This window comes from Cajanus cajan, chromosome 10 (genome assembly GCF_000230855.2).
Source record: "Cajanus cajan strain Asha chromosome 10, NIPB_CcT2T_4, whole genome shotgun sequence".
Taxonomy (NCBI): Eukaryota; Viridiplantae; Streptophyta; class Magnoliopsida; order Fabales; family Fabaceae; genus Cajanus; species Cajanus cajan.
Genome location: NC_138526.1, coordinates 51,672,847 through 51,691,683, shown reverse-complemented (window position 1 = coordinate 51,691,683; position 18,837 = coordinate 51,672,847). Strand labels below are relative to the sequence as shown.

At 28.7% G+C, this 18,837-nt stretch overlaps 2 protein-coding genes across 2 annotated transcripts; both read right to left on the bottom strand.

Annotated features, from left to right (window-relative positions):
• Positions 1-7,148: 7,148 nt before the first annotated feature.
• Positions 7,149-10,034, bottom strand: LOC109805787 (cytochrome c oxidase subunit 5b-2, mitochondrial). Its single transcript, XM_020367991.2, has 6 exons — positions 9,815-10,034; positions 9,642-9,724; positions 9,446-9,496; positions 8,907-8,973; positions 8,703-8,782; positions 7,149-7,569 (listed from the first exon to the last, which is right to left on the bottom strand). Exons 1-6 carry the CDS (start codon positions 9,933-9,935, stop codon positions 7,516-7,518), a joined length of 456 nt encoding a protein of 151 aa, XP_020223580.1. The 5' UTR covers positions 9,936-10,034; the 3' UTR covers positions 7,149-7,515.
• Positions 10,035-11,619: 1,585 nt separating this feature from the next.
• LOC109805915 (BIIDXI-like protein At5g11420) lies at positions 11,620-14,822 on the bottom strand. Its single transcript, XM_020368202.3, has 3 exons — positions 14,665-14,822; positions 12,742-13,254; positions 11,620-12,353 (listed from the first exon to the last, which is right to left on the bottom strand). Exons 1-3 carry the CDS (start codon positions 14,738-14,740, stop codon positions 11,818-11,820), a joined length of 1,125 nt encoding a protein of 374 aa, XP_020223791.1. The 5' UTR covers positions 14,741-14,822; the 3' UTR covers positions 11,620-11,817.
• Positions 14,823-18,837: the final 4,015 nt, after the last annotated feature.

The window sequence follows — 18,837 nt, the reverse complement described above, 5'->3', positions numbered from 1 at the left end:
TCCTGTGAATACAAGTTGACTTTATGTTTCCGTTAACTTTGGTTAACTTAGAAAATGATATATCAATCATATATCAGCTAAAATTATATTTTCAGTGCAAAAAAGTTAACAGAAAAATCCATTTGATCTAAGAAATAAACCTTTAACAAACTAAAATGAAACTTGTAAAATTTAGAAACCTAAACTAAAATAAAAATAAATAAATATGACAAGAAACCAAAAGTGTATTTCAGTTAAAAATACATGACTAAAAGATGTCATATTGGATGTTAAATCCATTTTTTTCTCCTTTTAAATGGGTGTCGAAATTAACCTAAGAATTAAAATGAATATCTTAGGAGATATACATTGGAAAAGAAGAAAAAAAAAGGTTAAACAGTAGGGTTTGGTTGCATACATATAAGACAATGGTAGTAGAAGAAAAGCAACATCAATATTAAACTGGTTGACTTACTTGAAATAAGTTGTGAGGTGGAAGATGCTAATTGGTTGACCTGTTACTGGTGAGCATCTAATATCCCTCCAAAGTCAAAAAATAGTGGATTTTTCCCTCACCTAATAAGGAGAAATAGCTCCAAAAGCCCTTGTTAAAATAATTGAAGAGTACAAGTAGGAGCCTTTGTTTAAGATCAGACAAGATATGCTGTTGGCACTAGCTTCTTGTTGGAGATAAGTTACTGTGTGGTAGGTGTAATCTTCAAGATTAAATAGCCAAAGCTTTTCAGTAAAGGGAACAAATTTGAGTACCCAATTGAAAAAGTGTGTAAACTTCTGAATCTCATAAATATAAGCTGGAATGCACACTCACAACAAATATTCCTTTGCTTGGAGAAAAAGCATTTGTTTAACTCAAACCACAAAATAGTTGTTTTATATAAAACTTGAGTATTTTAACAAATAACCCCTTCTAAAAAAATAAAACAAACATATAACTAATTTTTATATAGACCACAAGTTTTCTCAAGTGAAAGTAATTTTATTTGAACTGACAGCATGTTTGTTTTATAGTTGAGAAGCCTTAAATGTATGTTCGATTCAAAGTTACAAGATTCATGAATTCAGTTAAACGGACATTGAAAAGTGTGCTGATGGTAAAACAAACACACACTAAAACTATTATAAGTAATAAAACTTTTTTATCTTTACATTTAATACAAATGTAAATTCAAAATTTGAATTCAAGATCAATTTAGAGCAATTTCACGGAAATTAACATATGTACTTTGTGATAAACAAATAACACATTACCTAAATATTTTTTTTTCATGGATATAGTCTATATAATATACTAAAATTGATAATTATGGATTAATCTACATTTGTAAAACATAATAAACATGATTCAAAATAAACTTATTTAGAGATACACACTAATATCTTTTAAAGAGAGTAATGGTGTGTTTAGTTCTAAATTCTAAATGTATTTTTTACGATTAATAAGTTATTACTTCAAGTGAAATTTAATTCAAATCACTTAAGTAATAATGTTTTAGATTCAATTAGGTCTTGTTAATAGAAAAAATGTGATTGAGAGTAGAAATTATAATAAAGATGGTCAATGTAATATTAATGAATATTTCATATTAATAACAATTATTAAAAAAAAGTGTGATTTTAAGAAACTAATACAAACGTGATTTTTTTTTCAAAAAAAAAAAAAAAAGTATTCAAGCACGCTAGTCAAATTTTTTGAGTCACCTAAAATGTATGCCAAGAGGCTGGTGCTCATCTATAATCTATTGTGTATTGACTAGACATTTGTGAAGCATAACACGCCTGTTTCTAGCTTCACCTTTTGTCATTCAAAAGTTTGGATCAGGATAAAAATAAACAATTTCATATAAGGATTTTAATATATTGAAACCATATTTAACTTGGTGGGAAAAGATGCTAAATTGTTCTACACTCTTTTTAAAATAGAAATCCATTTATTTGTAATAAATAATTATATTTAAAAATTACCTTACCTTTAACGTCCTAATTAAGAAAGACATGTGACAAAAAAATGTTTAAAAAATTATAGAAAGAACAAGCATCAGCACACTTTAATTTGCTGCCTTTAAAATTGAGATTACTTTAATATTTCTTGGTGTGCAAATTCAAACATTGAATCTGTTGATTCGGTATTTAGGTGCGAATGCTACAGTGTGGTAGTGCACATTACCTTATATTAGGGTGAGATTAGAGTATTAGTGTAAAACAAAATATAATTACATAAAAAAAAAACTATGAAAATATAAAATGATTCTTATGAAATATTATTTTATATATGCTTACATTAATATATTTTGTTGTAAGTCATAGTGAGATAGCTGGTTTAATCTTTACTTCATTAACATCGAGTGAATAAAATAGTTAATATGATGTTGTTCTTATTTAATTAATTATGTGTCTTAAATTTGAAATATGTATTTTAATTAAATATTTGAAGTGAAAAATTTTGTTTCTCAAAGTGATTTCGAATAAAATTATTTCTTTTAAATGATACTTGTGGTGTATTCTAAAGTTAATCACTACTAATATCTTTTATTGGAGATAATATTAATCAAGTTGAAATTACTATACATCAGTTAATTTGGTTGCGGGGAATTGTAATATTCCAAACAAAAACAAGAAGGTTTAATCATTAACATAAAATTACTTGTTGATATTGTGATATATATGAATTTATTATAATTTTTTTCGTTAACTTTTCATAAATAATTGAGAATATTTGATATTCTCATGTTTTTCTCGTTTTAAAAAATTTAAATCCCTTAATAATATGCTATTTATTAAAGGAATAAGATGTCTTTTTTTTTTTTTTTTTTAGGATTGTTGAAATATTTTGTATTCAATCTTAAATGGGATTGAGTAAGACAAATTATTGAATCACTTGCTTTGTGAATGAAATCTTCTTGAAAAAAAGTGTAATTATCTAATTATTAGTTGGGCTACAAAAAGTATATTTTGATTGCTATGCAAAATTTCAAAATTTGGTTTGATGTTAGGGTGGACCAATATAATTAGACGACAAAACTTGTTTAAAAAGTGAAAAAGAAGTTTGTGCTCATCATTAAAAGTCAAATACAAATGATAAGCCCTTTTGATATATTGCACTTCATGTTTCTTTGGTCCTCACCTAATCATTCTATGTCATGCTCTTGCTTGGATTGTCTTACGTTAAATTTTTCGAATTTAATGAATTTTTTCTTGTAGTTATGATGATGCGATAATAACAATTATTGTTATAAATACATTCGATAAACCATTTCAGTTAGTTTATAATATTTTTAACTTATAACTTATTTTATTAAGGTAGAGGTGTTGAGTAAATAGACTTATCTCATTAACTTAATTATAATATTTATTAGACAAAATTTGTAGCACTTCAACTTAGCGTTTTTTTTATTATATTTTTTTAAAGTTTTATGCTCAATATTTTAATAAGATTTCTTAGCTACTTTATCACTTAATATTGTACTGTTTATTTAAATTTTTGAACTACTTATATATATTTTTTTATAGAAATATAATTTATCTTTAATCTTAATTAATAAAATATGTTGTCTTCAAGCCAAAATATTAACAGTATAAAATTAAAAATTATAATAAAAACCTAAAAAAAATTGTTATCTAGAAAATAAAATATATATAAAAATCACAAAACAATTTATTATAGTATCATTTTATATTTTGTCAATTATTTCAATAGTTAATTTTACTTAAATACTTTAAATTTAATAAACTAACTTAATAGTTAATACCTTTTATCCAACAAGTTTTAGTTAAAAATTAACTTTTCAACTTGTATTTAACTTTACCTATTTTTTCTAAACATGGCTTGTGCCAATTATTTAAATTTGGTGGGGGGGGGGGTGTCTTTCTAAAATTTTCATTCCTCCACCTTTAATCAAATCATGAAGATTTTGAATTTTTAAAGGTTCATGATATTTACAGTTTAAACCCCCCTCCCTTTCTCATCTTCCACTTTTTTTAATATATATATATATAAGGTTCATGATATTTACAGTTTGACTAAAATATTTTTTCCGATTATTATTACTTTTTATATCTTAATAAAATCTTGTTAAGATACTCAATGATAGAACTATTGAAATCTTCTTCGTGTTTATATATATTGTTGAAGGAGAGATACTACGTGACTTTATTATTTAAAAATGAAAAAAAAAGATAATTATTAAATAGTTCAAAATTTATGAAAAGTAAAAAAAAAAATATAAACTAAATAAAAAATTGTGACAAAGATAATAAAAAAGAGTAGTTTAAAATTTGTTAAAAGGACAAAATTTATTCAAAAAAATTGTGTAAACATAAATTATGTTATATTAAAGAGTTTTCCAAATGCAAGTAAGAATATAGACTCATGAGGACGAGTGAGTTGGAATAGTCAAGTGCAAAATACTTTAATTTGTCTTCTTGCACATCATTATTTTAATTTTGGAAATTATTTTTTGCTTGAGCAAATCTTATTTTATCTGGAAAATAACTGGTTTTATGTTCATTGTTTAATGGAAAATATATAAACTTATTTAAAAAAAAATCTCATCTCATTTGGAAAGTAAAATATTTAATGATCATCGTTTTATGAATTTATTTGCTTACTGTTTTTTATTAACGTTATTATCCGTTTTTAATCAAGTTAAACCTTATTGTAAAAAATAATCAAGTTAAACATTGATATTTTTTAGTTGTTTTCATGGTGGTTTTCTGAACGATTGTGGCAAAATATTACCGTTTTCTCTTTCCTTAACGTTGCTTTCGTAATTTTCTTTTATCATTCAGAAAATGGTATCAGAATTTTATTATAAATAAGTAAATCTTTCGTGAAAAAGTGATTTATCTTTTTTGACAAAAAAAAGTAACTTATCTTCTTTCTCATTCTCTTTTAAAATTTTGTGTCCTTACATTTTGTACGTGCTAGTTTTGTGTCTCAATACTATGATGAAAATTTTCGAATGTAAATTGATTTATGTATTTAAGTCCTTAAAAATAATGAAATTACACATCATAGAAAGTATTTTTGTTTATAGATACAATGACTATCAACTTGTATGAATACAATTTTAGAAATGTTTTTTGAGCTTTTTTATTAAAAAATATTTTATATTTTTAATTGAAATTTTTTTAAAAACACTTTTAATTTATATCTAAATAGACTTTATATTAATCACTTATAACTTATATCCAAATCATACTTTATATGTTTCTTATGTATTTCATGATCCACACCTTGTTGTAAACCTCAAGTTTTTTTCTTCCAAGTTTGTGATGTAGTATAGTTTGGTTTGCTAGCCTCCTTAATTTTGTTGCTGATCTTGAAGTTCATGTTTTTTCCTTCGGTTTATCCCATATTCCCATTTCTTAATTCTCACAAGGCATTGGAATCCCCTGATTTTCTGTTTGTGTTAGTAATAGCAACATGAATGAATTAAAGTCATATAAATGAGTCCCACAAGGTCCATAAAAGCATGTTCTCTATTAGAAAAGAACCATCAACAGCTTTGAAATTGAATATCTTCATAAACTGATCGCAGCTCCTCAAACAAAATCAAAATTCACTTTCACAAGCTTGCATAGTGTCATTGATTCTGACTCAATATAAAGAAAAAGATAGTAGATGTTGTAAAAAATATAAACTAGGTAAAGTAAAAGATCTTCAAGAAGAAAATGATCCAAAAGGAATAATAGTTAGTAAAGCTTGTGTCATTATTTGTTTGTCCCAATAATTTCAATTTGTAAAGAAAATGACAACTATTTCCTTTTCATTATTGGTAAGAAAATGATGCTGGTTTTTACCCGAATATCTCTTTTCTTTTCCTATTAATAGATTTTTAATAAACAGAAATGGGTTATATGCATTTTCTCATTTTTAATTCCCTATGAATTAAATTCATGTCCAGTCCCCACCCGCCAGGTTTTTTTTAAAATGACTTTTTTTCTTCTTATATTGTTGGACAAGAAAAATCGTCGTCTCATTGTTCAGAATCTAGTGTTCTTTTTCACCCCTTCAATTGGAAGTTCACTAGACCCAAATAAACACTTGTGGATCAGAATGTCCAGTTAAAGATTTGGGTCAACGTTTGAATTTTGGGCCGTAGACCAGGCTCATTATTGATTTCAAAGGCCTTAAAATGAGTTTGGGTTGAGCTGATAAGTCTCTGAATTTGGAAACTGGAATACATGACCCAAAGTAAAAGAGATTGTTTGGGCATCATTTTAAAAAATTAAAAGGTCCATAAGAATTTGATTTCTACCAATATTCACACCACCGGTTGCCTGTAGCAACGTCACATATTACTATTGCTAGTATTTTTCACTCGCTCTATCATAATTTTATTATTGCATATTATGCAAGAAAATTTTCAGAAGAAAAATATTAATTGTTTTTTTTTTATATTTATTTTATATTCTATATCATTCTTATTATTTCAAAAAGATCTTTTAAGTTTTTAATTTTTTCGAAATGGTTAAATTTTTTAAACGCAACTTCTCAATAATGTTCGTCAAAACATAAAAATTCAAATACAATAAATTAGTTTTACTGAAAGATGCTTCTAAAATTCTTGTACAATTATTTTGAGTGAAAATGAAATTTATTTAGTTCTTGAAAACTGAAAAATCTCCTTTCAGAAATCAAATTATATGCTTTTTATACATTTTATTTGAACTCTCAATAGTGTAAAACACCTCTCAACAGTCAATAGTGTTTAACACCGTCGATCAAAGACTAACAATTGAGAATATATTTTAGTTTATAATATTTTTCACTGATGTCATTTTCTTAATTGAAGAAACAAGTAGGGAAAAAACGAGCAATATGGTTCAAAAAGGATATTAAAGTCATTAAGTCGTATTCGTATACTTCTCGTCCTCTTCACAGTATCTCAAGTAAATTTATGCATCATTTATCCTATAATTCAAATTGAAAATGAAGGTTTTTCATTAACTTTAACAACTATTTTTCTTCAAAAATGATTTTGGATATCAACAAAAAAATATCAACGGTTATTATTCCTATGAAAAGATAACTATAAAGTAAAAAATAAATCAATTTTTAAACTATAATTAACGAGGTTAAATGATACATAAGAAAAAAAATGCAAGCACAATGAGGCACTGTATAATTTAACAAAATAAAACAGGGATAAAAACTTGCATTATTTCCAACTGCAATGCAAAATGATTCTTCAATTCGATTAAATTGTAGTCTCTCTTTTATGGTTTAGGCGCTTAAAATAGTTGTAGGTTCTACATGTTCAAGAATTAATCAGTGTTGCTATCAATTATTTGGCAGAGCCAAAAAAGCTTCCTAACAGGATTTGATAGCTCAATCGAATGACCAGTGTTTGTCAAAAAAATAATTATAGAAACTTTCTATATCTAAATTCGCAAAACTGCGGGGTATAGTTTTACCAATCAAATCCTAACAAAACAAGGCCTCATGATTTTGAATGGTGCAAATGTCTCTTCTCGCTGCAAATTTTATTTCTGAAAGAAAATTGCAAGATGCAATCAATGGTGATCGCCATGTCCATAAGGATCACCGCCAGGTCCGACCACTTCCAGCTGTAAGGAAAACTCAAATAATTAGTTTCAATGAGCAGTAAAACACCCATTCAAAGCAGTTTTACGCAAACATAGAAGTTGGGTAGCATAGTGTTAATTAGATTCTATCTCGATAGAGGGACAAGCTTCGAGTCTCACTAGCAACATTGTTGGAACCACCGAGTTCAGCCTAGTAGTGAGAGATTGAGGTAATATATGTAGGATCCTAAATTTGAATTATGTCGTTACTGTAATTCCTATAAATAATAATAAAAAAAAGGGTTTTACACGAGGAAATAGATGATGTACTAACATTGTAAAATAATTTTACAATGTCTTCCAATTACAAATTATCATTTATGTAAACATGATACAGTGCACTAACTTCGCAACCATATCCGCAAGGAATGGAGTGGCTATAGGAACCTTTTTATGCATGCTTTTATGATGTAGGCATGCACCCTATGGTTTCTCTAAATCAAACATAACACAAGGTTAAATATTACAATGAAGTGTTGATGAGTGGTGACACTTGCAAAAGATAAAGTAATTCCTGTAATGTTTTCAGTCTAAGATGAATAAAAAAATAATTTTAACTAGCATTATGTCCATCAGTCCATGTTACTTTATTGCTTCTGGAGCCAAAAGGTTCGCTCTTCTGACTTGTAATTCTTTTTTGAGATTAAAACCAGATTGACACTTATACCAAATGGCTTCAAATGTTAATCAAAGCCAATCAACGTTCTGAAATTTGACGTGACAGTTCCACATCTATTTAGAATGTCAATTTTTGCTAAAATAGGAATCACATACACACGTAAGAAAGCAACATGCTACAACTGCAAAAACCAAAACAATTAATTGTCCGATGATCATACTTCAGGGTGTTCGGAGAATACATAATATTGGGTAAACATCGAAAAGGGACTCAAAGCATGTCATCACACATATCTTACAGAAGCAATATCAACATGTGAAGTCCATAGCAAGCAGTGGCCCTCAATAATTGATACCCAATGAAAAAAGTGCAGGAGCAAGCAAACAGATTAATAGTTTTCAATCTACATGCTCACATATCTTGACATTTAAATCCAGATCTATCATGGTAAGTAGATATGGTAACGATAAAATACTAAACGTGATTCTCAATTTACCTCAAAATACTGTGAGCACACTGGACATTCAAAAGACTTGCCTTTCTCCAGCCAAAACCAGACAACATCATGCTCGTCTTCTGCATAGAAAAAGAGGGCCGGGGGGTGTTCACCTCACAATATAACCAACTTCTAGTATTTTTCATCAGATTATGAAAAGGCTTGCGAGAGACAGATTCATTAAGAAAGACAAGGAACACTTACCGCCTTCGCCTCCTGGGCATCCAACTATCCTCCTGTCAAAGTATGATTTAACAACAGCAGGTGCTTCCTATCAACCAAAACAAATAACAAAGCATACATACTTTAAAATGATTATACATATTAGGGAAATATGAATCGAAAGAAATTATGTCAATTTTATAATTTCAGAGGATTGCTTCAACATTAAACTCGGTAGGCACTAGAGCATTACGGTAAGTAACAATGGTCCCAACTCAACAAACATTTTTATAATTTCATATCTAAAAATATGTCAATTTCTTGATGCGTACTTGCGTAGAGATCACGCCAATTTCATACATTTTGGTGCCCAATTTTTAAAATGTATATTTTATTTTAAACAATAATGTTAGGGTTAAAATATAATTATGCCATTTTGGTATAAAACAAGGAATTGAAACAAAAGGACAATAAAAAGGTACTCATAGTCATACCTTCTTGGATAATCAGAATGTACACATCGAAGATTAAATTTTAACAACACAATGCAAACATTACACGCACACCGAAATAACACTAACCTTTGTGCCGAAAGGACCTTCAGGATGGTTAATTTCAAGAATATCCCTTCCCTAAAAAAAAGCAGATTAAAACGATAATTATAGGCTTTCAAAAGACGAAAAACAGCAGGAAAAACGAAGAAATGAATCTCTTGAAATATGCAGAATTAACGTAGCTTTTATGTTATAAAAATGAATCAGATTCCTATAAGAATACCTCAAGATCGGCTTGAATCTCCTCGCGCTCGTGGCCGGTAGCAATTGGAACGATATCTTCGACCCTCTTTTTGAATGAAGCATCTAATTGATTGGGATAACAAGAAGAAAAAGCAAAATTGAATTGAATCGAAATAAGAAGTGTGGAACGCAATGGAGAGAGCGAAAACGTACCTGGTTGAGCGGTGACATGGCGAGTGAGGAGAGGGGCGGCGAATCGGGGATTGGAAGGAGAGAGTGCTGTGCGTAGGGTTTTGATTTTGAGGTGAGGAGAAGAGAAGAGTCTCCGCAACATGGTTAGGGATTTCGATCTCACAAGACGCTGTGCTAGGTCGTTGGTTCGTTAGGTAGCTATTGCCTTCTTTCCCTCTGTTCTACTGCACAAATACTCGCTCAACCATGCTCTTTGAACCCTCCACCCCTACACTTCACACGTCACCCACCTCCTCGCACGTGCCAAGACTTTTTTTATTATTATTAATCTCATCACTTATTTTATTTCTATTTTTATTCTCCTTTACTCCTTTTTATAACATCTAATCATTTTAATTCACTAATATTCTAAAATTATTAATTTAGTTAATTACATTAAATTTATCTTAATATTTTTTTTCTTCTCAAAATTACGTCTAACATCAGTCAAATCTTTATTCTACTAATTACTTATAAATGACTTTAATTAGAGATTAGAGATATTTGCTATAAAAATATAAAATAATTAATGCAAGAGACGCTTATTATTACTTCTTATAAAAAGACAAAACAACATTTTAAATTTAGGTAATATAAAATAGTGCAAATCTTCTGTAACAGATCTAGAATGCTAAAATATTATACTGTATTGTTATAAATCACATATATTTTCTTTTTAAAGATAATTTTGTTTAAGTGGGGTCATTATAAATAATAAATTTTTTATCATAAATATTTAATATAATTAATTAGTATCAATATATTTCATTTTTCATCTAAAAATGCATGCAGTTGAATTATCTACCACCAGGCATTCCTGGCTGTCCAGGCCTCTTGGATCTGAAGAATAGGTGGGCGCAGATGAAAAATGAGTCTGTCACTGGTTCAATTTCCCAGATCATACTTGTGATTGTGAATAATAGTATAATAAGGATAGAAATCCAACCCAAATAATTAAAGTAACTTTTTTTTTAATCACAAGTATAAATTAATTCTTAATTATTACTTTTAAAACATTATATAAATCATCTTCATGAAGAAAAATAAATAGGTAAATTGATATATACCATGTCAAACGTCAACTATTTATAAAGTTAAAGTGACTTATATCTCTAATTACTCTCGAGATGATTACTAGATTTAGGTCCTATCTCATTCTTAAAACGAAAATTGAACTCCAAGTTACTGCCTAATCTAAAACAACCTCTAGCCATTGTGTTCGTCCATAGAATTGTAAGTTCTTTGGTTCGTGTAACTTAAAACATATAATTTGTTACGCTCATTTATTTTTAGAATTAATCACTTAATGACAACCAATTATATATTTTTTAATTGTGTTATTAAATATGTTTAAAGTGACATTACATAATTAAAAGTCACATGACAGTAAAAAAAACTTTACACTTTAACGAAGTGATTAAGTCCTATTTTTACATACATTTGTTCCATTTCATTTAAATAAAACTAAACTCTAATTACTACTTTATTTTAGAGATCAGTGCTCCTTTTATATATATATATATATATATATATATATATATATATATATATATATATATATATATATATATATATATATGTGATTTGCTTGCAAATGAGTAAGAGTGGGGATAATATTATAGTTGAAGAAAAGAAATTGCAGTATAAATAACATCCTCGATATCGTTGTAAATGATTGCATATAATTTGACTGGGTAAAAGATAGGCACATATATAAATACAAGACCCACATGTTATCTGGTACATCATGGGTGCATGTAAGATATAGGTATTAATATCATATTAACTGAAGGAACTTTCAGTCATGGCTGCATTTGATTTGATGGGAAAATAGATACAAGAATACAAGACTCGGTAAAACTCGCTCAACAATGCTCATCCTCCTATTATTACAAGAAGAATATATGTTGTAGTATACATGCTCAACTAGTAGCGGAATGAACTACACGAATCAAGCACATGTGTTTGGATCGTATTAGGTGTCATCAAGCACGTGTGGGATAACGAACACCAAGCAATTTTACATCGTCTATGACGGGTCCACAAAGGGAACCAGAGTTATCACTCTTCATGGTGTAAAACGTGCTTAGGAACCTAAGACGAGTACGTGTTGAGACGGCCTTGAACCTTAGCTTGCCTCTGACGAACCCTCCTTTGCCCTTGGATTGATAGGGAACTTGGACAGTGTTTGTGCCAGCAAATGCCTCTACCATCATGGAACCTTCACATGCATTGTTGGCATCACCCACTGCGAAAGTGAGATCATAGACCTTGCCAATTGTGGTGATCACTACTTGGGCAAGGGCACTCTCTTTCCCTGCAACAAGTTCAATGGCTCTTTTCCCCTCGGGCACCGAAAAGTGGTCAGAATCAATGTACTTTACGGCTTTAAGAGACTCAACTATCCATCCTGGCAAAGGACTGTGTGCGTCCTCAATGTGGGGTGGGATCAAAGCCCCCCAAGATGAGTTGGGAAACACATATGGCCCTTCTTCAAAGTTTCCATTTTTCAACAAATTGGCTGCACCCAAATTAAAAAAAAAAAAATGGTTATATAATGCATACACAGTTAATATACACAAGTAAATTAAATTATATCTTGAATAGTTCCTAAAACTATAAACCAATTTAACTTGTAATGTTATAATTAATTGATTAATATCAATGAAGTTAAAACTATTATTTTTTGGATATTACAAAATATCTGTCAAACTGTGTTTATAATTAATTTAGAATATTTTTTTAAATTTATTTATGATTTTTTCATCATGAAAATGATTTCCTCAACGTGTAAACATATTATTTGACCATGACCAAACCTATTTAGTTGATTTTACCATCTATATCTCATAAAATTCAGTTCTACGACATGTTAGTGGATGGATGGAAATAAAGTTAGGAGTATTCACCTCTGGTTCTTTTGGGTATGTTCAAAAGCTTGAGGGCAATGGAATCAATGAGTGGGCCACATGCTGGGTCCTCCTCTTTGCCAGGGTTATGGATGATAATTTCAGCTTCTGGGAAATCTGCTCTGAAGCCACAGGCGAAAGACTCCCAACCATTGCTACCATACATAGTCTGAATGGGGATTATTCCCCAGTCGCTCTTCTCAGTGGTTGGGGCCACTGACACGTTGAGCTTCTCCTCTTGTGCACATGTTCTAGCAGCACTGAACGTGATGGAGTAGAACGATCCCTTGATCAGCTTCACCTTCTGCTTAATCGAAGCTTCATTGCCAAGCCTAACTGCATAGTCACCCTCAGGCACAACCAACAACATGTCACCCTGTTTTTGTCCCGATTTTATGTATTCAACGAACCCTGAAATTATCCAGTTCGGAATGGAATTATGCCCTGTCACCACCGACCCCTTCAACTGTGATGCCTTCGGGCCATGCTCGAAGTTCCCATTTGGCAACAACCCTGAAATTCACATGCACTTGGGGTGTCACTAGAAAAATAAATCATGCAGTTTCTTCTTTAAGACAACTTTTGTGTCGTGTTCCATGTGATGAGAAACATGTCAGTGCCAGTGCAGGCTGTGAGTGAGTGAGCACATGATAATGTGTATAAGCCATGTGAAAAGATTCAGGCTAGCTCTTGTAGATCCCTACCAGTTGTCGGTATTTTTTTAATGGATTTCAAAATTGGCTCATCAATTATATTTTTTAAATTGTCTTACCATTGCTTCAATCCTAATACCATGCAAAGAGAGAAACATAAAACTAACTAAAATATTTAATGAACAGGATATATTAAAAATTCCTTCTATTTGTTAACAAGATCTATATAATTGTTGGGGTTTATTTTTTTTACATGTAAGGAAAGAAGGAAAAGAAAAGAAAAGACATAAATCTTCCTATAACTTCTAAAGAAGCTATGTGAATGATATATACTTCTCCATAAAATATATTTTAACTGAAGGAAAAAGTTTAAATTAATTAATATATAAATACAAATAAAAAATAAGTTTTTATAAAAAGTTAAGATGAGAAGTATTTTATATATTAACTTGTTTATTACGTAATTTTAATTTTTTTTCTTCTTAATTTTTTCTCTCTTAAATATGCGGATCTCATGGACTATTTTCATGAATTCGTTAGACTTGATTAACTATTTCTCAGAAAAATAAATGATATTAACTCGCTAGGCTAAAGGGCAATTGTTTTAGTTCCAGCACAATGACCAATATCTCATATTAAAAGATAACGCAAATTTGAAGGTTAATTCTGCATGTTATTTTAATACAAGTATCAGAGTGCGATCTGACAAAAAGGATGTTGCAGATTCAAACTAGGCTAAGCAAAAACTTCTACAATTTCAAAATCCAAAGCAATATATTACTGTAATATTGTTTGTGATGTTTTAGGCAAAACATTAGTAGTATACTAGTATTTTATGTGAGGAAAATAATACAAAAACAATACTCCAATAACAACATACGAATTAGGCTTGTATGTAAGCAAGCTAGTATTGGGTTGCGAACAGTGCTGAAATATTCTAACCGGGTGTATGTATATAGAAAGCTTGTTAAAACAGCTAAATTTAAAACTAAAGAAACTTCTGCATTATATATAACTGTAGCTTAATTTTGTGACTTTAAATGAACGCTATGACGATTGAAGTGAAAGGAATAAAAGTAAATTCTAAAGCTTTATGCTATAGTGATGATTGGAGATGATGTTGGATCTTATGATAATACATTAGTAGTTGGTATGATCAATGATGGTTGGTTCTATCGTTGATGTAAGAATTAATGAATAAAGAAAAGTGATTAAAAGCCAAACACCTTTGCTTTGCATATATATATAACTAGAGATAATTAGAACTAACCATCTGTGAATGAGAAAACAACATGACAGGTTGAGATTGAGAGGAAAAGCAGTATATGCAGTTTGAGGTTCTGCATTTTGAAGAAAACAGAGAGAGAGAGAGAGAGTAAGATGCTGAGTTGTGTGAGTTGAGGTTGAGATCCCAGGGAGAGCGAGCACTCCGTTTTATTTGAATCATTTCATCAAATGACCACTCATTACGCGTAAAACTACATTAATGCCACTGGAACTATCCTCCTAAACTAAACCTTTTAGCTACCATTTCATATTTCCGATAACAGATACCTTTGTCTCCAATGCATGTTATATTCCCAAACATATCTCACACGTGTCAACATTATCTCATTTCTATTTTCTATTAATGCTCATTAATTTAATACTTCTTCACTACTAACCACATTGACACCAAAAATTTTGTTTCTATTTACGGCTATTTTTATCATACCAATCTACTTTGCATAATAAAGAGAAAGTGAAAAATTAACGCACACAAGACGATAATGTTCTACTTTGCAATTTCTTTCACCACTAAAAGAAATGTATGATAATTATCCTTATTGTTATTATTATTAATTAAGTCTGTTTTGAACTATTATCACAAATATCGTCAATCAATGACTTTGCCTACCATGAAGCTGGTCTTTCTCACATTATCATCATAGCTATTGATATCACTTGTATTGTTATATATCATAGTCATTACCATTTCTTTTACCTCATTATCAATGAGGTTTTGGAAGGTATAGATTAACTTATTGCCATATATATATATATATATATATATATATGGTACCTTGTTCTTCATAATTAAATGAATTCAAATTAAGAAGTACAGGATGATTTTGAATGGCTTAGATTTGAAACTAAATATCAAACTGGAAATGCCAAATTGAAGAAAACGGTTTGACGAAGGAAAAAAAAAAATAACCGAGCCAGCAACATTTCCACAGTCGAAAGAAAGGAATATTCTCCAGTTAAGTATAATTATATTGACACGTGTCATTCACATAGTCCTCGTTGCAAGGGATTGCTATAGAAAAGTACAACATTCAGTTTTAGGCCGAAGCTGAGACAAAGCCTTTAAAACCCACATGCTCTTTCAATCCAGAACATACATTGTCGGTGACCACAAATCATTACCTATTCTAAAAGCATTATAGTGAAGATCATGATCATGATCTCATGATATATCATAAGGAAAATATTAAGTTAATGTAAATTAATTTTTTATAACTAAAATCAAATCATATACTTAACTTTTCATAAAAATGTACAGGAGGTAAAAATGTATAATTCTTCGTGGACACAGGTTGTTTTTCGTCTTTCCCAGTCATTTGCAACATGGGATAACGTTTTATTTTAGTGATCTCTCAGTGGGTTTGATTCACCGCCTTATGCATGAACAGGTTAAATAAATATTTGAGAAAATAGATGATGACATTCAAATGACCATTTTAACCTCGTTGCACAATCTTCCTGATACACATGACTTTGGAATTTGATAATGTTTGTGTTAATCTTCTGAGAAGGTAGGTTGGGTCCAAGATCTCTGCATCACAAAGACAACATGGCCCCTCAATTAATTGAAATTGGTGAGTATTGTGTATAACCAAATTTACATGGTTTAATAGATCTCATCGTAAAAATTTTAGTATAAGTACTTTGACATTCGTATTTCTCAATAAGAACTCAGATTCAAATCTTAGATCGTTAATTAGTTTACATGAAATTATAATTAAAAATATTATTTTAATTATACTTATTATTATGCTAAAAAAAATTGAATGCCCTCGTGAGGATTGAGATACGATCAGCATCCAATCCAAGCTGTGAATGAGAAATCAGAAGGTGATTCACCAGATACTACCTTAGGCAACCCATGTGAGTGCAAGTTATTTTTAATTTCAATATGCCCTTCACCTTGCCTACATATTTGCGACCATTCTTTATTTTTCTTAATTTGTCTTTTTGTTTCTTCTTCAGCGGTGGACAATAATTCAATAATTTTGTAGAATGGGTAAATTGGGTAAGAAGATAATGACACTGATTTAGGGGCAGGTTCGAGAATAATTGCTTTTATGCACAAATATTAGGCAACAATTAACATGGTCGCATGTGGTTCACGTAGTTTAGTGCATCCTGTAGCATCTACCAGATTTAGCCTCAAATAATTGACTAATGGAACTTACTTTAAAACTTCAAATTGTAAAATTTTAGTTTATATTTTGTTATTAAATTCGTTGAAGTGAGTGTTTGATAAGTAAAATTTGCACAAATTGGATGGAAGATTTTACCTGGACTATTTCACAAGAAAATTATAGAATTGAAGCGTATTTTCATAAACCGTTTCATATTTAAAAATAATTATGCAGAAATAAAAATTCTCAGTATACAGACAAAAAAGGACAAAGATAAATAAATAATCAGGTGAACTGAGACAGATTTTTAGCCGACAATGTCAAATGATGAATCCATGTGTGTATGCACTGGACTTTCTTTTCTCTCATTCATTTATTTATTATATTTTTTAAAGTTTGATCTCTTTTACGTTCGTTGTTTTTTCTTTATCGGAAAAAATAAAGCAGTAGGCCATTTTTATTTTATAATAGAATTGTGGTTAAATTAAAAAATATTTAAAAAAATTAAAATTAAATTATGTATAAATTAAAATTAATTTTTTAAAACCACAATTATTTAGAAAACAAATAAAAATTTAATTTAAATTTATGAAAAAAATGATTTAATTATTCTGTCAATTTTTTATAAATATTTATAAAGTAAAAAGTTAATGTACTGAAACCTGGATGAGTGGGTTTCATACAACAGCGACTATTGCAGTGTTGTGATGGCCAAACTTTGAACACATGACACATTGCCTGATAAAGGCTTTTAATCTTGTTTGGATTCAAAGTGATTCTGTACTCTGTAATAGTAGCGGTGCCGTTTCTGAAACATGTGCCTTAGCCTCATCCATATTTATATTAGTCATTTAGTGTCTCTTTCAATTAAGAAATGCTTATTTTATTAAATGGTTTTATATTTTCTATAATTATTTTTTAAATATATTATATGACCATGAAGAATATTTGACTAGCAAAGTTACAACTTGTGAAAGTAAATTAGTCTTTCTTATTAGTTTATAAATATTATGTGAATGATCTATATGAAAAAAATAATATCAAATGCTATTCATGATAATATTTAAAATTGTGTTTGATTAAATTTAAATATTTTAAAAAATATATTAAAAATTAAAATAAGTAAAATAAAAAAATAAAAAAATAATAATAATAACTGATCATTTTTATATCACAATATATTTTTTCTCCTTTCATCAAGAAAATAAAAGTAGCTTATTTTTCAGAAAATAAGAAATAATACCCAATAAGCATTAAGCATTTCAGAATCCTTCTCAAGTCCTCAATCCTCATGGTTGTGTATCCTTAAATGAGATGATTTTATTGGTAAGTAATCATGATTTTCCATGACCTTCTTAATTAAAAAGTTCAAACTCAGCATTACTTAAGCCGTATAAAGTGCACATCATTTGAAGAAATGTGTGGGTTAAAAAAAAAATAACATAAATGACACGTATTACTAAGTTTTATGACACTATTAAAAAACTATTAGATCTAATACTTATGTATTGTACAGTTTTACTTACATTTTAAAAATAACTAAATTGAATTTTTGGTGTTTCTATTTTTATTTATCCATAATTTAAAACTTCATATTTTAAAATAGAGATTTTAAATTTTCTTAATTTTAAAAATATATTTTTTAAATTTTATTATTAAATTAGTATATGTTAATCATTAAATTTTGATATTTATTTATACTTAAATGATGTAATATAAGATATTTGAAAATAAATAAAAAATTAAAATTATATAAATAAAATTTATTAATAAAATAAATATTAATTATTTATTAAAATAAATATAAATAATATTTTTTGTAATTTATTTTTTTAGTTTTTATTTTTATAAATTATATCATTAACTATCACGTTACTTAAATAATAACATCACTGAATTACATTAAAATTTAATAATCAATAAATATTAAATTAATTATGAGACTAAAACTTTTTATATTTCTAAAATTAAGAATATTAAATATTTATATTTTAAAATAGGAGGACTAAAATTATAAATAAATAATAATAAAAGAT

Coding starts and splice junctions, on each gene's coding strand:
- LOC109805787 (XM_020367991.2), bottom strand. CDS start 9,935: ATGTTGCGGAGACTCTTCTCTTCTCCTCACCTCAAAATCAAAACCCTA. Junction 8,783..8,906: donor ATGCCCAGGAGGCGAAGGCG/GTAAGTGTTCCT, acceptor TTTTCTATGCAG/AAGACGAGCATGATGTTGTC. Junction 7,570..8,702: donor TGTGCTCACAGTATTTTGAG/GTAAATTGAGAA, acceptor TTTTCCTTACAG/CTGGAAGTGGTCGGACCTGG.
- LOC109805915 (XM_020368202.3), bottom strand. CDS start 14,740: ATGCAGAACCTCAAACTGCATATACTGCTTTTCCTCTCAATCTCAACC. Junction 13,255..14,664: donor TGTTTTCTCATTCACAGATG/GTTAGTTCTAAT, acceptor TGTGAATTTCAG/GGTTGTTGCCAAATGGGAAC. Junction 12,354..12,741: donor CATACCCAAAAGAACCAGAG/GTGAATACTCCT, acceptor ATTTGGGTGCAG/CCAATTTGTTGAAAAATGGA.